Raw genomic sequence first — 20090 nt, forward strand, 5'->3', positions numbered from 1 at the left:
CTTTTACTTTTCTGATTGCTGTGGCTAAAACTTCCGAAACTATGTTGAATAATAGTGGTAAGTGTGGGCCACCTCGTCTTGTTCCTGATCTTAGTGGAAATGGTTTCAGTTTTTCACCACTGAGGATGATGTTGGCTGTGGGTTTGTCATATATGGCCTTTATTATGTTGAGGTAAGTTCCCTCTATGCCTACTTTCTGGAGGGTTTTTAATCATAAATGGGTGTTGAATTTTGTCGACAGATTTCTCTGCATCTGTTGAGATGATCATATGGTTTTCCTCCTTCAGTTTGTTTATATGGTGTATCACATTGATTTATTTGCATATATTGAAGAATCCTTGCATTCCTGGGATAAACCCCACTTGATCATGGTGTATAATCCTTTTCATGTGCTGTTGGATTCTGTTTGCTAATATTTTGTTGAGGATTTTTGCATCTGTGTTCATCAGTGATATTGGTCTGTAGTTTTCTTTTTTCGTGATATCTTTGTCTGGTTTTGGTATCAGGGTGATGGTGGCCTCATAGAATGAGTTTGGAGTGTTCCTCCGTCTGCTATATTTTGGAAGAGTTTGAGAAGGATAGGTGTTAGCTCTTCTCTAAATGTTTGATAGAATTCGCCTGTGAAGCCATCTGGTCCTGGGCTTTTGTTTGTTGGAAGATTTTTAATCACAGTTTCAATATCAGTGCTTGTGATTAGTCTGCTCATATTTTCTATTTCTTCCTGGTTCAGTCTCGGAAGGTTGTGCATTTCTAAGAATTTGTCCATTTCTTCCAGGTTGTCTATTTTATTGGCATAGAGTTGCTTGTAGTAATGCCTCATGATCCTTTGTATTTCTACAGTGTCATTTGTTACCTCCCCTTTTTCATTTCTAATTCTATTGGTTTGAGTCTTCTCCCTTTTTTTCTTGATGAGTCTGGCTAATGGTTTATCAATTTTGTTTATCTTCTCAAAGAACCACCTTTTAGTTTTATTGAGCTTTGCTATCATTTCCTTCATTTCGTTTTCATTTATTTCTGATCTGATCTTTATGGTTCCTTTCCTTCTGCTAACTTTGGGGGTTTTTTGCTCTTCTTTCTCTAATTGCTTGAGGTGTAAGGTTAGGTTGTTTATTTGAGGTGTTTCTTGTTTCTTAAGGTAGGAATGTATTGCTATAAACTTCCCTCTTAGAACTGCTTTTGCTGCATCCCATAGGTTTTGGGTCGTCATGTTTTCATTGTCATTCGTTTCTGGTATTTTTTGATTTCCTCTTTGATTTCTTCAGTGATCTCTTGGTTATTAAGTAGTGTATTGTTTAGCCTCCATGTGTTTGTATTTTTGACAGATTTTTTCCTGTAATTGATATCTAGTCTCATAGCGTTGTGGTCGGAAAAGAACTTGATATGATTTCAATTTTCTTAAATTTACCAAGGCTTGATTTGTGACCCAAGATATGATCTATCCTGAAGAATGTTCCATGAGCACTTGAAAAGAAAGTGTATTCTGATATTTTTGGATGGAATATACTATAAATATCAATTAAGTCCATCTTATTTAATGTATCATTTAAAGCTTGTGTTTCCTTATTTGTTTTCATTTTGGATGATCTGTCCATTGGTAAAAGTGGAGTGTTGAAGTCCCCTAATGTGATTGTGTTACTGTTGATTTTCCCTTTTATGGCTGTTATTATTTCCCTTATGTATTGAGGTGCTCCTTTGTTGGGTGCATAAATATTTACAATTGTTATATCTTCTTCTTGGATTGATCCCTTGATCATTATGTAGTGTCCTTCTTTGTCTCTTGTAATAGTCTTTGTTTTAAAGTCTATTTTGTCTGATAATGAGAATTGCTACTCCAGCTTTCTTCTGATTTCCATCACACCAACATCGCTTTTATTAAAGCTTATACTCAAGGCTATGCGAACCACCAAAGATTTAGAGCTATGGAAAACCTAAATTAGAAGTGTATGTTTTTAGTATGTTTATTTGAAACATAGGGTTAGTTTATAGTAATGTAGTGCAGGCAACCGTGGATTAAAAAGCAGTTCTTGGGCTTCCCTGGTGGCGCAGTGGTTGAGAGTCCGCCTGCCGATGCAGGGGACGCGGGTTCGTGCCCCGGTCCGGGAAGATCCCACGTGCCGCGGAGTGGCTGGCCTGTGACCCATGGCTGCTGAGCCTGCGCGTCCGGAACCTGTGCTCCGCAATGGGAGAGGCCGCAGCAGTGAGAGGCCCGCATAGCGCAAAAAAACAAACAAAAAAAAAAACAAAACAAAAAAACAAACAAAAAAAAAAAAAAGCAGTTCTTGTGGGCTCACTTGTGATCATACATTCCGGATATAATTTTATTTATGTGTGAGGGAAACTGTTTTCATGTTCTAAGCCCATGATGTTCATACAATGGAATTGTAAATGAAGAATGCCTCTGTCACTCCCAAGATAGTTGTTTTGACAACATACATATAGAATAGATAAACAGGTATATTTTTTAAATGGAAGGAAAAATCCAGGTGAATAATCTTAAAGTCATCTAATAATTTGTATTAGAAAATAAAGAAAACCTCATTAATCCACCTCCACTAATCTGAATTTTTGATTGCCAATCTGAAGTACGTTAAATTATGGTGGTTTTATCTATTTAAGAAAATTTGAAAAGCCAGTTAAATGATAAATAAGATGTATGAGGTATACTAAATCCATTTTAAAAAGCAAATTTTTTTCATTCTTGTCCTGCAAAATGTTGTATATAAACAAATACTGCTAATTACACATTAGTTTTCTTTATTAAAGGCGATTCAACAAACATACTTCATCTTCACACATACTTGAAGTTTATTCTGAAATATTTTATTATCTAGCTTTCACAGATCAAGACTGATCATCCTTAATTGGTTATAATTAGTAAGAGAGAGAGTGAGTGAGTCTGTCTGTCTAAGTGTCAAAAGATATTTGGGAATCACAGAAAGCTTTGACTTTATCAATCCATCCTTCCCACCCCTCCAGGTTTTTACCAAGCCTTGCAAGGTCAGCATTAGAAAAGAATCTGGCAGATGCTACAATAGAAATAAGTACTGATAATAACCAGGAGCCAGAATTGGAGGATTACAAATGTAAGTATTTGATTCGTTTCTTTTTTAAGTGAAATAATAATTATTAAGCATTTGTATTGTTTATTATTTTAATTTCAATTAAAAATGTTTTTGGTTTCTACCCATCTTGTTTTATGTATTGCATTGAAAAAATAAATCTTTTATTTAAAAAAAAAGTTTCCAGATACCAGATATAGTTCCTCCCCAAAGAGTTGCAATTGACATGAATATATTAAAGGCTCAGAGAAGTCCTACTGTAAATAAACATGTAATTTTGTTTTACCTTTTATTCCAAATGTATATTTCACCACAGGTTCTAGCAATCTGTTTTCTTTGCACAACATTTACATTTTGGGGACTACCAGTGTCCTACAGGGCATGTTTTGGAAGCTGTTCTAGGTTGATGTAGACTAAACTAATATTCAGAGTACCATTTCATGCCTTCTTCCTCCTTTCATTTCCACCCGTATTGTCTTCTGTGGTACTTTTCTTCTTGATAGCCATAAGTGTAATTTAGAGTTTTGGGGAAGTTTAGATCTTCCTGTAAAAGTACCCTATTCTTCATTTAGAGCACAATGAAAGATTCTCTGTTTTTTGAGGGTAATTACCTGTCTTATCAAAATATCCAATGTGTGATCACTCTCTAAAGGGGGGACTTATTGTGGCTCTCTTTATAGATGTTTTTAATAGTCGGGGCTACACCGAGATAAGAATTTGATGTTAAGGAAATAGGTGACTCTTTTAGAGTAAAATTATAAATTCAACATACTGATGGATCTGGGTACAGAGTAACTCTGGGGTTTGGAGATTCAGAACATTACTTACTTGAATGGTTTAACGTATCCAAAGAAAGACTGCATCATTCAGACTATAGATTGTTTAGTCTTGGCAACAGGCCAGTGTTAGCAGTCCCCATCTAAGCCTTGCATAGGAGGTAAGGAGCCTAAGTTAAGCAACTTTTGATTCATCTGGTCCCATTCAGTTTTTTTTTTTTTTTTTTTTTTTTTTAAACATCTTTATTGGGGTATAATTGCTTTACAATGGTGTGTTAGTTTCTGCTTTATAACAAAGTGAATCAGCTATACATATACATATGTTCCCATATGTCTTCCCTCTTGCGTCTCCCTCCCTCCCACTCTCCCCATCCCACACTTCCAGGCTGTCACAAAGCACCGAGCTAATATCCCTGTGCCTTGCGGCTGCTTCCCCCCAGCTATCTACCTTACTACGTTTGTTAGTGTGTGTATGTCCATGACTCTCTCTCGCCCTGTCAAAACTCACCCTTCCCCCTCCCCATATCCTCAAGTCCGTTCTCCAGTAGGTCATTCAGTTTTAATATCATCTCTGTTGTAGACAATTCATGTAATTCATTCTACTTGTTCAGAGGATAAGTTTCACCGAAAAACCTTCTGATGAGGATTTGGCTTTCCACGCAAGGCTTCCTCCATATAAAATGCTGATATGGCAACAAGTGTATCATATAGTCTCTATGAAATTTGCAGTTTTCATTGCAATGTAATATTGCAGTTCTGGTTTTATATATCAGAATTTATATATAGATCAAAATATATGTCTTTAATGTTCTCCTGAGAGTTAGGTTTGCCCTCAGTCATAATGATAAAATCGAGTTTTGAGCCTACCAGACTGAAGGCCTTGACAAATTTACCAAAATAATGCCATCCTATGAGATTTCTTAGAAGACAGCTAGCCAGCTTTCTCCCAGGGAAGTACTAGCATCACCATTCTGAGTTCATTTCCCTTTTCTAGCCTGGAATTTTAGCAATAAACATTAGTTGAGTGAATTAAGTCATCCTAAAGCGCTAAATGTACTGAATAGATATCCTCCATAAATTAAACTGTAGATGGTATCAAATGCTGTTTGAACCTGAAACCATGTGTGTCATCTCAACATACAAGTATGTAGTAAATTCACTGACACAGTCTTGGTCTTTACAGTTTTATATTGGGTCTATTTCAGAGACCTGAAAGTAGTCAATAAATAGTAAATTCTCAGCACAGCAGTTCATGTTTTCCTTCCCTATAGAACTTGTGAATAGAAGGAAAATGGCAAAGAAATATTGGAGGGAGAGGTCTACTGTGCTTTGGCAAATGTGTAGCACTCAGCAGTGATTAAACAGGGTGACAGTTTAATTATTTTTAGCTCAAAATTGTTCACGGTACTCCATAGATGCAAATGTTGCTTTCTCTCCTTGTCTTTCAAAATGTTTAACACAAAAACAGCAATTTTCTTATTTGAAATAGGAGGAAAAAATGATGGGACAGTTGCTTAAGGCATTGTAATTGTCTGTCTGCTTGCTCGGGTATTTCCGCAGGATGGAATATTATTTAGAGTCCACGTTGCAGAAAGAATATCGGACTATACTAAATTCTGTCTTTAGCTCTACCCATACTAGCTGGGTGATTTTAAGCAAATTATTTAATTTATGTTCTTCTTAGCTTCCTCATAATTCTTGTCTTATTGTTAAGAGATTTCCATGAAATTATATGAGAAAACAATGAGCTGAAGCTAAGGTCCTCAGTAAATGATAGCTTCTATTATGGTCAGTACTACTACAACTACTACTATTATGTTATTATTATTGACCTTGGAATATGTCAGGTAGTGAGCATGTGTATCTCCTTTCTGTAGGGAATACATGTGAGATATGTACCCTGACATAAATTTATTACTTAGTTCCCTGGCTTCAAGGAGCTCATATTCTATCCTAGACCAACTGTTTAAAGCAAATAGGGGACAATACAATAATTATTATCACAGAATAACTGTAGCACCTGTGGTGCATACTTGGAAGTACAGATCTCCTGGACCATTCCTAAAAATAGTAATTTGAGAGGTCTGGGGTCAGTTGGTTCATCTATATTTTTAGCTAGAGCTCTAGGGGACTCTCCTATGGGGTTTTTCAATGGGTGGGTCCTAAAAAATTATATTCAAGGTACTTCAGAGCTTTCAAATGTATGTATTTTAGAGTTTCTGACCAAACAAGCTCATAAGGGTGGCTTGACTGAGTTCTGGGTTTTCTTTCCCCTTCTCTTTTTTATCTCTATGCTGTTTGCTACATACGTTGTTTTCAATAAAAGTTATTACATTTTGGAACATCTTAAGCCTTTTTGTAGAGCTTTTAAGCTTTTTACGTAGTGCTATGATGTTTTATTACCACCTTCAAGCTTATTTCTTTTAGGTGTTAGATGAAAATTCCTTGATGAGCCCACAAGGTATTAAAGACGCAGTACTGCATTCTATCTGGGCTGGACTTGGTTTCTGTAAGGACAGTGCTACCAGTAATTCTCTGTCCTGTGTGAAATGTTTAGGTGAAGTCACATCTGGATCTCTGAGGATTGGAGCTGTTAGTACACCGATCTATAATGCCCATGAGAAAATGAAAGTGCCTGATGTTCTGTTCTATGACAACATCCAGGTAAGGGCAGGACTTTGCATTCGTGGATATATCCCTCTTACATTGTGGTAATTAACCCCAGTTCAAGTGAAACTGATGTTTATGTTTGTAATTTGCTCAGTTCAATTCAGATGATGCAGAATGAGGTGACAGTCAAAGCATCTTTTATTAAGTCGTTGTAAAATTATAAACTCTTCCCAGAGTTACTTGAGAATTGGAAGAGTTGCTGCAATGATTAGAGTAATAAATTTTAAATGCAGACATAACTATACTTTAATAAATAAAATAAATATATTATTAAATTAAAAACAAAAGGCACTAATATTCATCTTCTCTTTTGCGTTCCTGTTAAATCATTTCAAGTAATTCAAAAAGGGATGTGTCCTATGCATTCTTTTCCTCACGTTTCTTTCCTTTTCCCAAAAATTCCTAGTAATTTTCTAGACTTTTTCTTATCTTTCTTTAAGAAAGGAGGATAGATAATTTTCCACCTGTAAACTAACCAATAATTATGAGCTTCCACTAAGACACAGAAATAAGTGTGTACCCAGAAAGCTTTATTATAGATGTTCACTTTAATAAGAATTTTTTCCAGAGAAAACTACCCATAATATAAAAAGATTTTTTCTTTTCCAGATTTTCTGTGAAGTGCTTATGTATTTATTTTATAATAAAAACCATACTTAAAATTTTCTCTAATATTTGGTCCCTATTCTGCATGTAAATAATAATCCTACATTTACAAATTATGTTTGAAGAAATTCTACTTACCATTTTCACTATATTAAGGAATTAGAGAATTAAAGTAAATTAAAGAATTTCTTTATCTGCTATTTCCCAATCCTATTTGTTGTTCAATGGGTAACAGAATGTATATCCCTACATTATGTTAACAATAAAAGGTATCTCAGCAAATTCTTCTTTCTCAGGAAAAGTCTTGATTAAACGTTTCTGAAATCTGTCCAGATTATAATTATCTATGACATAGCAAAAGGCATAACCTGAATTTGTTTTATATTCTTCATTCTATGGGCCATTAACTAATATTGGTTTTATTTTTCTTCCAGAGCATTAATGCTCTTATACAAGCAGTGGACAAATGAACAGAAAATAAGGTTACTTATAAGACACAAAGGAATAAAGAATCTTGCCTGTCAAAGACAAAAACATGATGGCAAGGAAAATGTAATATTTTCAAGCATTTATGGTATCACACTCTGTTCATGTAGTAGAAAGGCATAAAGAAAAAAGAATCAGGGAGATTTCTCTGGTGGCACAGCGGTTAAGAATCCGCCTGCCAATGCAGGGGATAGGGGTTCGATCTCTGGTCCTGGAAGATCCCACATGCCACGGAGCAACTAAGCCCGTGCACCACAACTACAGAGCCTGCACTCTAGAACCCGCAAACCACAACTACTGAAGCCCGCACACCCACAGTCCCTGCTTCACAACAAGAGAAGCCACCGCAGTGAGAAGCCTGCACACCACAACTCAGAGTAGCCCCCACACGCAGCAATGAAGACCCAACGCAGCCATAAATAAATAAATAAATAAGAATCAGGAAACTTTGTCATAAGTGACAGTTTGAAAAACTCCATGGCAACAAAGGTTGAAAAGACTTCCCAGCTTATAAAAATGTAGGAAATTCAGTAGCAGGGAGGGCCATTGTACCCTTGAACACAGTGTCTGTTGCCGTGGTGTTTGTGACATAGACGTTGAGGACCGCAGGGCTGCTGTGAACTTTACACAGTGGCCCTGAGGGGTTTTCTGCAGCCTGTCTCCAAACGTACCTTCTCTTCATAAAGCATTATGAATTAACCATTAATGAAAAATTGTAGCTGTACCAATTCTAGGAATGGTGGCTTGATTAAATTTGCTTTTGTTGCATATATTATTATTGTGTATTATTATTGTGTTTTATGTTGCACTTCACCTTTGAAACAGTGGTCTTCAGTGCCTCTTGAGTATTTAGGTGCTTTTATACCATCTTGTTCTATACCCTGTGGTCCCCTTGCCACACCGTGTTGTAATTGATTTTTTAAAACATGTTTCCCACACTACTAAGATAAAGCCTTGTTGTTGTTGTTTTAATTTTAATTTTGTGTCTCTAGCAAATAGCACAGTGCCTGGCACATAGTGGCTGTTGAATAAATATGTGTTGAGTGAATTCCTGAAAGAAGGAAAAAGATTTTAAATGTTCATAATTAGGAGTATTATTTTATTGTATCTGTCATGAAGGAATTATAGATCGGTACCCTAACAGCTCCAGTCCTCAGAGATCCAGATGTGACTTCACCTAAACATTTCACACAGGACAGAGAATTACTGGTAGCACTGTCCTTAGAGAAGCCAAGTCCAGCCCAAATAGAATGCAGTACTGCGTCTTTAATACCTTGTGGGCTCATCAAGGAATTTTCATCTAACACCTAAAAGAAATAAGCTTGAAGGTGGTAATAAAACATCATAGCACTACGTAAAAAGCTTAAAAGCTCTACAAAAAGGCTTAAGATGTTCCAAAATGTAATAACTTTTATTTAAAACAACGTATGTAGCAAACAGCATAGAGATAAAAAAGAGAAGGGGAAAAAAACCCCAGAACTCAGTCAAGCTACCTTAACACTTGCAGTAGTAAGGAGGAGAAATTGGAAGAAAGAGAGGTTAATAGCCTCTTAAGCCTAATGAGCTTTAGATTTGAAAAACTTTTAAAAAATATCTACCATGTGTCAAGCCTTTCTTAATACAGTAATTAAAACACACACACACACACACACACACACACTTCCAGGGCTCAAGTTGCCAGATTCTGTTACTATAGAGCGTGATGGAAGTACACACAGGTTACCGTGGTAGCATTGATGAGGTGATGGTCCCAGATTGCAATGATCCTGGAAAATGAGTTCACTAGGCAACGTTGAGAGAGAGTCTCAGGCAGAGACACTAGCATTTGCAGAGACGTGGCTATGTGAGAGTGTAGATTATTCAGGGAGCTACATCTAATTAATTGTCATGGCCAGAGCTGAGATTCAAATGGAAGAGTGATAAGAGATGAGGCTGATGAGTTAAAAGGTCAGATTATCTGGACCTTGCTAACTGAGGAATTTGGAAGCTATTCAGAAGTGAGGAAGCCGTTGAAAACTTGGAAGCACATTTCTACTTTTGTTAACTTTGCATTCATTCTTTAATGTTGTCTATGAGTTGGAACAAAGGCAGAGAGGGACTAGTTAGGAGGCTGTTTCGATAGTCCAGGTGAACCTTATGAAGGATCTGAACAAAGGCAGTGATAGTGGGGACAGAGTGGAGGGGACACATTGCAGGGCTATGTAGGAGGTAGGTAGAGTCAATGGAACTTTGTGTTGGATGAAAGTCAAAAAGGCTTCCTCATGGAGCACATAGTCTGCTGGAAAAGTAAGCAGAAGAGTGAAGAGAAAAAGATTCTACATTGCGCCCGTGATTGGAACACACAGTAGGAGAGTGATGGGGGATGAGACTGAGACCACATCAAAAAAGTAAGGAGCGACCCTTGTTCTAAAGGTATTAGGAGTCATTTAAGGAATTTGGAGGAGGAAAAAGTGACATGATTATGAACAGAGAAGTGACTGTCAGTACTGTGGAGAGCACATTGACTCAAGGAGAGACTGAAGTCAGAGATGCCACACTGGCTGATATAAACCTAGATGAAAGCTGTGGGGATGGAATAGAAATGGATAGATACAGTGGACTTTTAGGTGGCTAAGTAGCTTAGACTTGGTGTTTAATTGGCTTTTGATAAGGGCCAACTGAGATGGACAAGAAGATGATGATGATAGGGTCAGGTTGTAGAAGATGATGCTATTAATTGGGATAAGAAGTACAGGATAAAGAGTGAAGCTGAGGAGAAAGGAATGAGTCAAGTTTTGGATGTGATGAGTTCGAGGAGACTGGGAAACAGCTAGCGTAGTTCAATAGTTGCTCAGAAATATGGGGCTGGAGTCAAGAAGAAAAATCTTGCTGTTGAAGATCAGTGTAAAGTTGGTGGTTGAAGCCATGGAGTGGATGAGAGGATTTAGGGAGAGCAGGGTCAGAAGTAACTCGTTGAGCGCTGATGTGTGGGTCCCCAGCTCTGAACATAGCCCTCCCTCGCCCGGTGGATGCCCACGTACAAGTAGGCAGAAACTGCTCTGCCCTATACTGTGACCCCCCAGGAAAGCATGTAACAAGGTAGTGAAAGAGAACAAAAGAAGGAAGAAAATCAATATTTAAGGAACTGCTACCTAAAGAAGATACAAAAGACCATAGAGAGAAATTGTTAGAGAGATAAGAGGGAATCAGGAGAGAGAGACAACTGGGAGAGAAGACTTTTTTTTTTTTTTTTTGCGGTATGCGGGCTTCTCACTGTTGTGGCCTCTCCCATTGCGGAGCACAGGCTCTGGACGCGCAGGCTTAGCGGCCATGGCTCACGGGCCTAGCCACTTGGCGGCACGTGGGATCTTCCCGGACCGGGGCACGAACCCGCGTCCCCTGCATCGGCAGGCGGACTCTCAACCACTGCGCCACCAGGGAAGCCCGGAGAGAAGACTTTTAAGAAATTGTCTATGGTACCAAGTGGGACAAGAGGTTAAGGAAAGAATTATATAGGCTGTGACCTTAGCCTTAGCTAATGTTTGTTGACTTGAATAAGTTAGGTGCAATGAGGGCATGAAGTAGAAGGACATGAGAAAAAGTTAAGAAGACTACAAGTATAGTTTAGATTATTTTTCAGTGTTTACATTGCTTTTTTACCTGCTCTCTAGGTGCTTATTCCAACTTTCCTATCTGTTCTTCATGCATATCAGCCCAGGTATTTCTGGAAGAACTTAATGTTGTCTGGAAATTGGCACTGATTTTTCATCTTACTTAGAAGGACGAGGTCTACAGACCACATTATCACTAGAACTCAGATTAAAAGAATGTTCTAGGGACTCCCCTAGTGGTGCAATGGTTAAGAATCTGCCTGCCAATGCAGGGGACACGGGTTCGATCCCTGGTCCGGCAAGATCCCACGTGTCGTGGAGCAACTAAGCCTGTGCATCACAGCTGCTGAGGCCTGTGCACCTGGAGCCCATGCTTCATGGCAAGAGAAGCCACTGCAATGAGAAGCCCGTGCACGGCAACGAAGAGTAGGCCCCCGCTCACTGCACCTAGAGAAAGCCCGCACGCAGAGACGAAGACCGAATGCAGCCAAAAATAAATAAATAAATAAATAAATAAATTTATATTTAAAAAAAAAGAATGTTCCAGGGCTCCCCTTTAACTAGGATAACCATGTACCCTCCCTCATTTGCTTAAGATAGTCCCTGTTTACATTTGTTGTTCCAGCATATTAATAACACCTCTTTTTATTCTAAAAAGTATTCCAGAATGAACAAAATAGCTCACCCTACTTCAAACCTTGTTAAAACTCCAGTTCCATGGTTTATCTGCAAGCAGTTTTAAAAAATTAAAATTCCAAGATAAACGTTAAGGAATACTCATCTGTTCTTGAAGGAGGGAAAAAACTTTTCTCAATTTTTCTAAAAAAGAAACTCTGAAGGGAAGCCTTGCTTAATTAATGTGGCAAGAAAAAGGAAAATATTCTAGATGTCAAAAAATTCATAAACCAAGTTAAAAAGAGAAAAGTGAGTGGCAAACTAGAAAAATATCTGCAGCATATATGAGATAGAAAAGGTCAATTTGCCTTTTTTACAAATAGAGAACTACAGTAAGTACTTATGAGACCATTATTGTTTTGATACAGAAAACCAAGAGAAAGTAATAGGGACATTAACTGTTCTGGGATATAGTTCTTCCTTCAACTCCCAGATGAGCCTTTGTGACCTACTTATGACTGTCCTATTTTTCAAGATACAAAAGAGCAACGTAATTTCCTTTGTGCCTATTGTGAACAGCTTTAATCTTGTTCTTTGATTGTATTGTGTCATGATTTGAATTTAAAAATATGGAAGTGAATAATATACTTTTAATTCTAAAGCTATATATACTTTGAAGGTAATGGTTAAGAAGAAGTCAATGTAAAATGTTCCATGGAAATCTCCAATTATTTTAGAAAGCCTTTGTATATTTGCATTAGTGTTAATTTAAATATTATATTAAATTATAAGCCAACACTGCATAGTACAATAGCTGAAAGATATTTGAGTTGAATCATAAAAACTCTTTGAAATACGTATTGGTCAGTGGTTGAGTCTTGCTAAGGGAGACCATTTCAGGTTTTCAGTATCAGTGACCAAGTTGGTTATGTAACTTATTTATAACCACAGCATTACTTTTAATTTTTTTACATAATCAAATTGAGTATTGTCTATTATAATAGATGTTTTACTTTCCATGAAGATATCTTTATAGTTAACTTTCTTATTTCACCTTGATTGTGCAAAACACAATTAACCTCTAGTTGTTTTTCCTCTAGCACATGATAGTGATGGAAGATATGCTCAAAGACTTTCTTCTTGGAGAACACCTATTACTGGTTGGGAACCAGGTGAGTTATGGCTGGAACTCAGGTACTAATGAATAAATAATAGTAGCAGTTTAAAAGCAGTAAGTTTCTTTTCCTTGTTGGAGTACGTTTTTAGAAATGATTTTTTTCCCAGTTAAATGACTTGTTGAATTAAACAACAAGGGTCTTCTACCTTCTAAACCTTAGAATTACCTTATACGTATCTGCTCTTCTTTCCCACGTCTGTCACCCTAGCCCAGCTCGTCATCACCTATCACCTGGATTACAGCCGTAGTTTCCTAATATAGCTTCACCCCAACCTTACTTCCACTGTGGTCTACTCTCCACTCTGCAGCCAGATTGATACTTGTGAAAATAAAATCTAAGTCTCTCTTTTTTTGCTTAAATTTGCTCCCCATCGCCCTTAGGTGTAGGCTTGGCTCCCTTCTTTCCTGCATTTGGTGTTAGCTTGAGCCACTCTGAACTTCTTTCAGTTCTTTTTTTTTTTTTTTTTTTTTTTTTTTTTTTTGCGGCACGTGTGCCTCTCACTGTTGTGGCCTCTCCCGTTGCGGAGCACAGGCTCCGGACGCGCAAGCCCAGCGGCCGTGGCTCACGGGCCCAGCCGCTCCGCGGCATGTGGGATCTTCCCGGACCGGGGCACGAACCCGCGTCCCCTGCATCGGCAGGCGGACTCTCAACCACTGCGCCACCAGGGAAGCCCCCTTTTTCAGTTCTTATCTCCCCTCTGGTCCTTGATGCATGCTCTTCTCTCTGCCTGGAGCACTCCCAGCCCCCTTCCCACACCCCTTTTCTCTAACTCCGGGACATGTTCCCTTGTACGTAGCTTTTAGGTTTCCCTGCTTCTACATAACTTCCTTCCATCTCTCCATCATCACACTCATCATATGTTACTGTATTTACATGTAGAATGACTATCTTCCCAACTTGTCTATGTGCCCGTCAAGGGCAGGGACCATGGTTCTCTTGCTCATCTCTGTGTCCTCAGTTCCTGGCACAGTGCTTGCTGCTACCTAGTAGATATTGAATGTGTTTATGGAGGGAGTGGATAGACATTTTATATCTAGAGGCTTCTGATAATTTTCCTCAGTGAAATTAACAGACTCATAATGAACAGCACCTTTGGTTTTTTAAATTAGTTTGAAATTAAGGATAACAAGCTTTCAGAAGAAGTTTGGTCTTTTTGTTTTTTAACTTATTAAAACAATACATATTCTTAATTTAGTCCCTCAAACTTACAAAACAAATTTTTTTTTTTTTTTTAATAAAAAAGGGCCAATTGAGTGGTTTACTGGTTGAGTTCACAGGTTTGGATGGAGGTCCAAACTGGCTAGAGGTCCAATTGCAACTCTTTCATAGATGGCTGTGACTTTGGGCAAATTGCTAATCTTACTAAGGCTCAGTCTCCTGATATCTAACCTAGGAATGCAAATCATGTGCTTGCTGTTGGGCTAATGTATGGGTCACATGAAATAATGCATGGAAAGCACTTCACACAGTCCCTGGCTCATGAGAGGTGCTCAGTTAGAATTAAATCTGTGGGTCACTCTGTTGTTAAAAAGGACTTTAATACTCTTTTATTTTTTTCTGAACAAGAATTAAAGGGTGAGCAATAGAGTATTCATGGTCTTTTTTTTTTTTTTTTAACAATTGTTTTAAGGTTGCTTATTGCTGATCCATGGTCATTTTTCACTATTTAAAAAGTCCTGATGAGTCTATGTACCAGAGTGGGAGGCTGAAGATCAGTTAACAGTCCAGTATTCAGTACTTGATATTGAAGCCCAGGAGTTCAAGTTCTCATCTGACTCTGAAAACTGATGACTCTCATCTCACTTTGCAAAATGATGGCTTCATAGCCCAGAGTACCTCACAAACTTTTTATAAGTCGTTAAACCCTGGTATACTCAGTGTGTCTTTTTCAGGTCTTCTGTTGGTATTTGAATTGCCTTAGACACAGTCTGCTGGCATCTCAACAGCTGCAGACCAGAGAGTAGACCAAGAGAGTAGGCAAAGAAAGTAGACCAAGAATACACAGAGCTGGGGCTTGAGGAATAATTTTTGCTGAGGAGCAGGCTTTCAAAAGGAAGGCCCCCTAGGGGTCAAATTATGATGTTCAAGCAGCTTTGAAATATCCTAGATGATACTGATGTCCTTGGGGTTTAGTGGGTGGGATACAGAAGGAGATTCCTGGTAAAGGCAGGGTTTACATATGAGTTAGATAATAGAGTCAGGGTTTCACAAGAGTTGTCTAGGTTGAAAGGTTAAAGTTAGAGCCTAGCCAGTAACCAGAGAGACAGGGAGAACATTCTAACCCCTGGGGGCTGGGGAGAGCTATACAGGATGAGGGCTGAGGTGGAGTAGAGGATTGCTTCTTCTTTATGATAAATTAAAAAGAGGCTATGAAAGTGCTTTGAAAGTACTCTAGAGTGCTATACAAATGTCGATGTGAAATCCAGTATGCTACCTCTAGTCTATTTTAAGTCCCAAAGAAGAGAACAAGACACTAGGACAAAGGGCTAGGCATTGGGTAGAGCGAAGAGCAGCTCCCTCTCTACACATACATGGGGGGACCCCAGCATCCGGTGAGGGTGGGAGATCCCACTGGTTTTCAGGCTTGTGTAGAGTTGCCTAAGGGACCTCTGGGTAGAGCCTGCAAAAGATGCTCAGGAGGTGCAAGGCAGGAGGCAGGGACTTCACACAAACGTCGTCTGTCAGTCAGTGCTGTCACAAACCCTGCCTGTCATCAGCAGATCAGTGTCTTGCCTTCTTCTACCCCTAGACTGACACCCTCCACTTTGGAGAAACAGAAAAATTGAAAAATGGAGATTGTATTCATTATAAATTTGCTACACTTAGCTGGCGTTTTTCATGGCAGAAAGCTTTTTTATCCTTTCATTATAAACCTCTAAGACACTGATGGTCTTAGATTTTATAAGTAAATTCTGCTACCTGTGTCCATGAAATTAGCTAGTGAAAAAGTCTAAGTCTTTTAGGCTATCATTTGATGTCTTCCATTGTCTCATCCCACTCCACTTGCAGCCTTGTGTCTCATTTCTCCCCTGGAATTCATGTCCTCAGATAAACACTCTGTTTTCCAGATACCTTCTTAGCAGTGTTATATTTTAGCCTTTGATTGTCACCAGCGTGCTCTCTTCTTTCTCCCATCTTTGCCTATTGAAATCCTTCCAATCTCAAAGGGCAGTATGGTGTCGTGGAAAAGCAGAAAGCTGGGAACACAGAGATCTATCTTCCTGTGCAGATTTTTCAACTCTGTATGTGATATTGGATAGATTGCTATTCCTCCTTAAAGGGTTTTGTCTTTTTTCTTTTCTTTGTTTCTTATCTATAAAATGATAGGATTGGAATGGGTGTTTTCTAAGGTCCCCCTGGCTGTAGTATTCCATCATATGCTTCTTTAATAAAGTCTTCCTGAACGCTGCAGCCTGAAGGTTTGGCCTCATTCTCTGAACTCTTACAGCACGTCATTTCTAGATTTCTTTTGACTTGTGTCAGACTTATGCGTCCACCTGCCACCTCTCTACTGAAAAGAGAGAGCCCCTTGATAAGTCTTAGTTATTTTTGCAACCTCCCTGATGCCTTGCATACAATAGACATTCAACAAATATATTTTAGAGGACTGCCTAGAATAAATTTCTAGTGAGTAGCCGAAATGATTTAGAAGTAATATGAATTTAAAATTTAGGCTTACTTGGTTTATTTTCAGGAGATTCTAAGACAAATTGACTAAATTTTTTATTCAGTAAATTTGCAACTGTTTGGTGAAGGAAACAGTGAATAAGACAGAATCTAGGGAGTAAGAGAAAATACTTAAGTGGCCCAGACAGCTGGGTATGATTATATTACTGATGGGATCTGATCAGAGACTGGCAGCATTATCACTAGGACAGAATAATGAAACACTAATTATTTAATTTTTCTAATAATTAAGTGCTAATTAGTATTTAGCTAATTAAATGAGATATAACTTTGCGCATACTTACATTTACCAAGACAGTGAGTGAAAATTGGATTTAAGGTGGCTGGTTAAAATCTAAACAGAAGCTCTGAGTGCTTTAGCCAACTTCAGTTCCTTTCAAACTTGTTTTCAAAAACTAACATCTGTGTTAAGATATGAACAAGATTCTATGGTTAGACTTATATTTTTTCCCAGCTTTATTGAGGTCGAATTGACAAAAAAAATGTATTTAAAGTGTACAATGTGATGATTTGATATAACCATACATTCTGAAAGGATTTCCCCCATCAAGTTAATTAATATATCCATCACCTCACATATTTACCTTTTTTGTGTGAGAACATTTAAGTTTTACTGTCTTAGCAAATTTCAATTATACAATACAGTGTTATCAACTGTAGGCACCATGTTATACTAATATATAATATATATTATGATATATATCACTAATATATATATTATATAACTTTTATATATATATATGTATATATATATATAACTAATATATCCTCAGACCTTATTCACCTTATAAGTGAAAGTTTGTACCCTTTTACTAACCTCTCCTTATTTCCTCCACTGCTCAGATCCTGGCAATCACTTTTCTACTTTGTCTCTATGAGTTCAACCTTTTTTTTTTTCTTTTTAAGATTCCACATATAAATGATACCGTGCAGTATTTGTCTTTCTCTATCTGGCTTATTTCACTTAGCATAAGGGTCATTACGGTTAGACCCTTGATTGCTTCCATTTGGTTGTATGAGGGGGAAGGAGCCACCTGTAGTATTTGCTAGCAAATGCAGAGCAAGTGCCCCACAGGGATGTGTTTTTCTAAGGACTGGTGTGCAGTTATATGTTCTCTTTCCCCGTGCTTTCCTCTGAGTCCTGATCATCTAGGAGATATCTTTTTCAGGAGTATGTACCTTTGCAGTCATAGTAACTCAGGTCCTCTGTCGATACCTTTGAAAACACCCTACTTTATTTATCAGTGATATTTCAGTACCTTAATATCTTACACACCTTCTCATCTTCACCCTTTATCCGTCTTGTGAACCAAAACAATGAAAAAAGAAAAAGACCAGGAAGTGAAGCTACAGCTGGTAAGTTAAGGTCTACTGATGCTCAGCTGTCACTGGGTAGTGTCACTGGTGTTTTCCCTCAAATGAAAAGTGACAACCATCTGAAAAACACCTATTTCAATTACATGATTTAGTTTGAAACTAAGTAAACCATTTGTAGCAATTGATCAGGCTCCTTTTCTCTTTCTAAAACATTATATGATGACTACTCAAAAAAAAATCCCCAAAACAAAAAGACAAGTCAGTTAGAATTGAAGCCTTGCGGATTAAATATTGGCAGAGAAGCCAGTAGTGGGTTGTTATAATTATACAATAAAGTGTAATGAATGCTGTTAATACAAACTGTCTATAGATTGAAACAGTTTACCCATCCTTCTGTTTGCAAACTAAAAACTGGCTGAAGTTCGTGAAAGAAACTTTTCAATAGGCAAAGTTGTCAATTTAGAGATGTTTTGAAAGATTGCTGTTACCAGTAACAACTTTTACAATGAGGAAATAAAAGGGAATAAGTGTTGATTTTGAGGTATCTCAAGGTTTATTATCTTTATTGAGCCAAATCCCATCTTTTCTTTCCATGTAATACGATCTTTTCTAAGACTCTTTGACGTTAGACAAGGTTTCATAACAGTTGGGATGCTAAAAACAAGTCTATAAAATCACTTACCATAGCAAAATAAAGTAGGCCACATCTTCTTTTGGTGAAATAAAATTATTTCGTTTAATCTTTCCAATTTTCTTTGTGGGATGTTATGGCACAGCACATCGACCCTCCAGTAAATGAAGCAGAATTGCTGCCTGTCAGCCAAAAGGGATAGGGTGCCCTGAAATTACACGTTTGATGCTCCATGTCGTAGAACCACTTTAGTATGCTGCTACATGCATTATATTCTACTTACTGTAATTACCACATCACATGTACCTTTCATACAATTAGGAGTTTCATGCTGGCTTTTTAAAAGAATCATAGCATGACTTTCTATGTATTTCAGCTTTACTGACAGGGAAAAAAGAGAAATGGCTATTTACTTTCAAGCCAGTAATGCTTTTTTTTGTCACAACTCTACTCAAGAATAAGCTTTCTTCCTCCCCATATCTTATTTTCTTTTGATTTGCAAAGCTATATTCTATTTGATATACAAAGTATTTGTTGTGAATATTTTGGGTTATAGATTGAGCCTATAGGTGCATAATGTTTTTGTTGTTTAAAAACTTCTTAAGAGGGCTTCCCTGGTGGCGCAGTGGTTGAGAGTCCGCCTGCCGATGCAGGGGACGCGGGTTCGTGCCCCGGTCCGGGAAGTTCCCACATGCCGCGGAGCGGCTGGGCCCGTGAGCCATGGCCTCTGAGCCTGCGCGTCCGGAGCCTGTGCTCCGCAACGGGAGAGGCCACAGCAGTGGGAGGCCCTCGTACCGCAAAAAAAAAAAAAAAACCCTTAAGAATAAACTTCTGTTTCTGAATAAGAATACTTACGTTTTGAGAGGTTGAAGGAAGAAATATTTTAGTAATGTGGCGTTCTAAAATGCTCAGGTACCCCCCTTACGTAAGAATTATTTTTAAAATATATAGTATTTGTTTTAATAAATGAAAAATTAATCATCTGCATATACTGTTTCCTGATTTCTGATGTTAGACAAATTGCAAAGCAAGTCATCAAAATTTAATTTATATTTAATGAGGCAAAACTAATACTTCACAATTACTTCTACATGAATATAGTCCAATAATTTGCCAGATTTGTCAACCTTTTTGGTTTTTTTCCCATTTTAAGCGAGTCCTTTGTATCATTTTACTGGATAATAGCACTCTGGTGAAATATTTATACTTAAGCTGTCCTTGTATTCCACAGTCTGTATTTTTTACCTTTACCAAAATTCTAATATATTTTGTCTTCCTTAAAAAATAAAGAGTCAGCTCTGGCTGATTTTCATAGGGGAGGCCTTCTCTGTCTGACTTTCATGTGCTTTATGTTTCTAGAGTACTGATTCTTTAGGTACTCTTTCCAATCCCATGGCACTTTCTGATCTATCGCAGTGAGATAAATCTTAGAAAGCAACTCTTAATTTTATGAATATTTTCCTGCTAAAAGTTGA

At 37.8% G+C, this 20090-nt stretch overlaps 1 protein-coding gene across 1 annotated transcript in view; it reads left to right on the forward strand.

The window, feature by feature from the left end:
- Positions 1-20090, forward strand: part of VWA8 (von Willebrand factor A domain containing 8) — a 348433-nt gene that overhangs the window by 142406 nt on the left and 185937 nt on the right. The window contains exons 18-20 of the mRNA XM_065896053.1: positions 2977-3083; positions 6393-6499; positions 12903-12974. Of these exons, the coding sequence (XP_065752125.1) occupies positions 2977-3083; positions 6393-6499; positions 12903-12974 (286 nt within the window). The remainder of the gene's footprint in view (positions 1-2976; positions 3084-6392; positions 6500-12902; positions 12975-20090) is intronic.

The sequence above is a fragment of the Phocoena phocoena genome, chromosome 18, assembly GCF_963924675.1.
Source record: "Phocoena phocoena chromosome 18, mPhoPho1.1, whole genome shotgun sequence".
Lineage (NCBI taxonomy): Eukaryota > Metazoa > Chordata > Mammalia > Artiodactyla > Phocoenidae > Phocoena > Phocoena phocoena.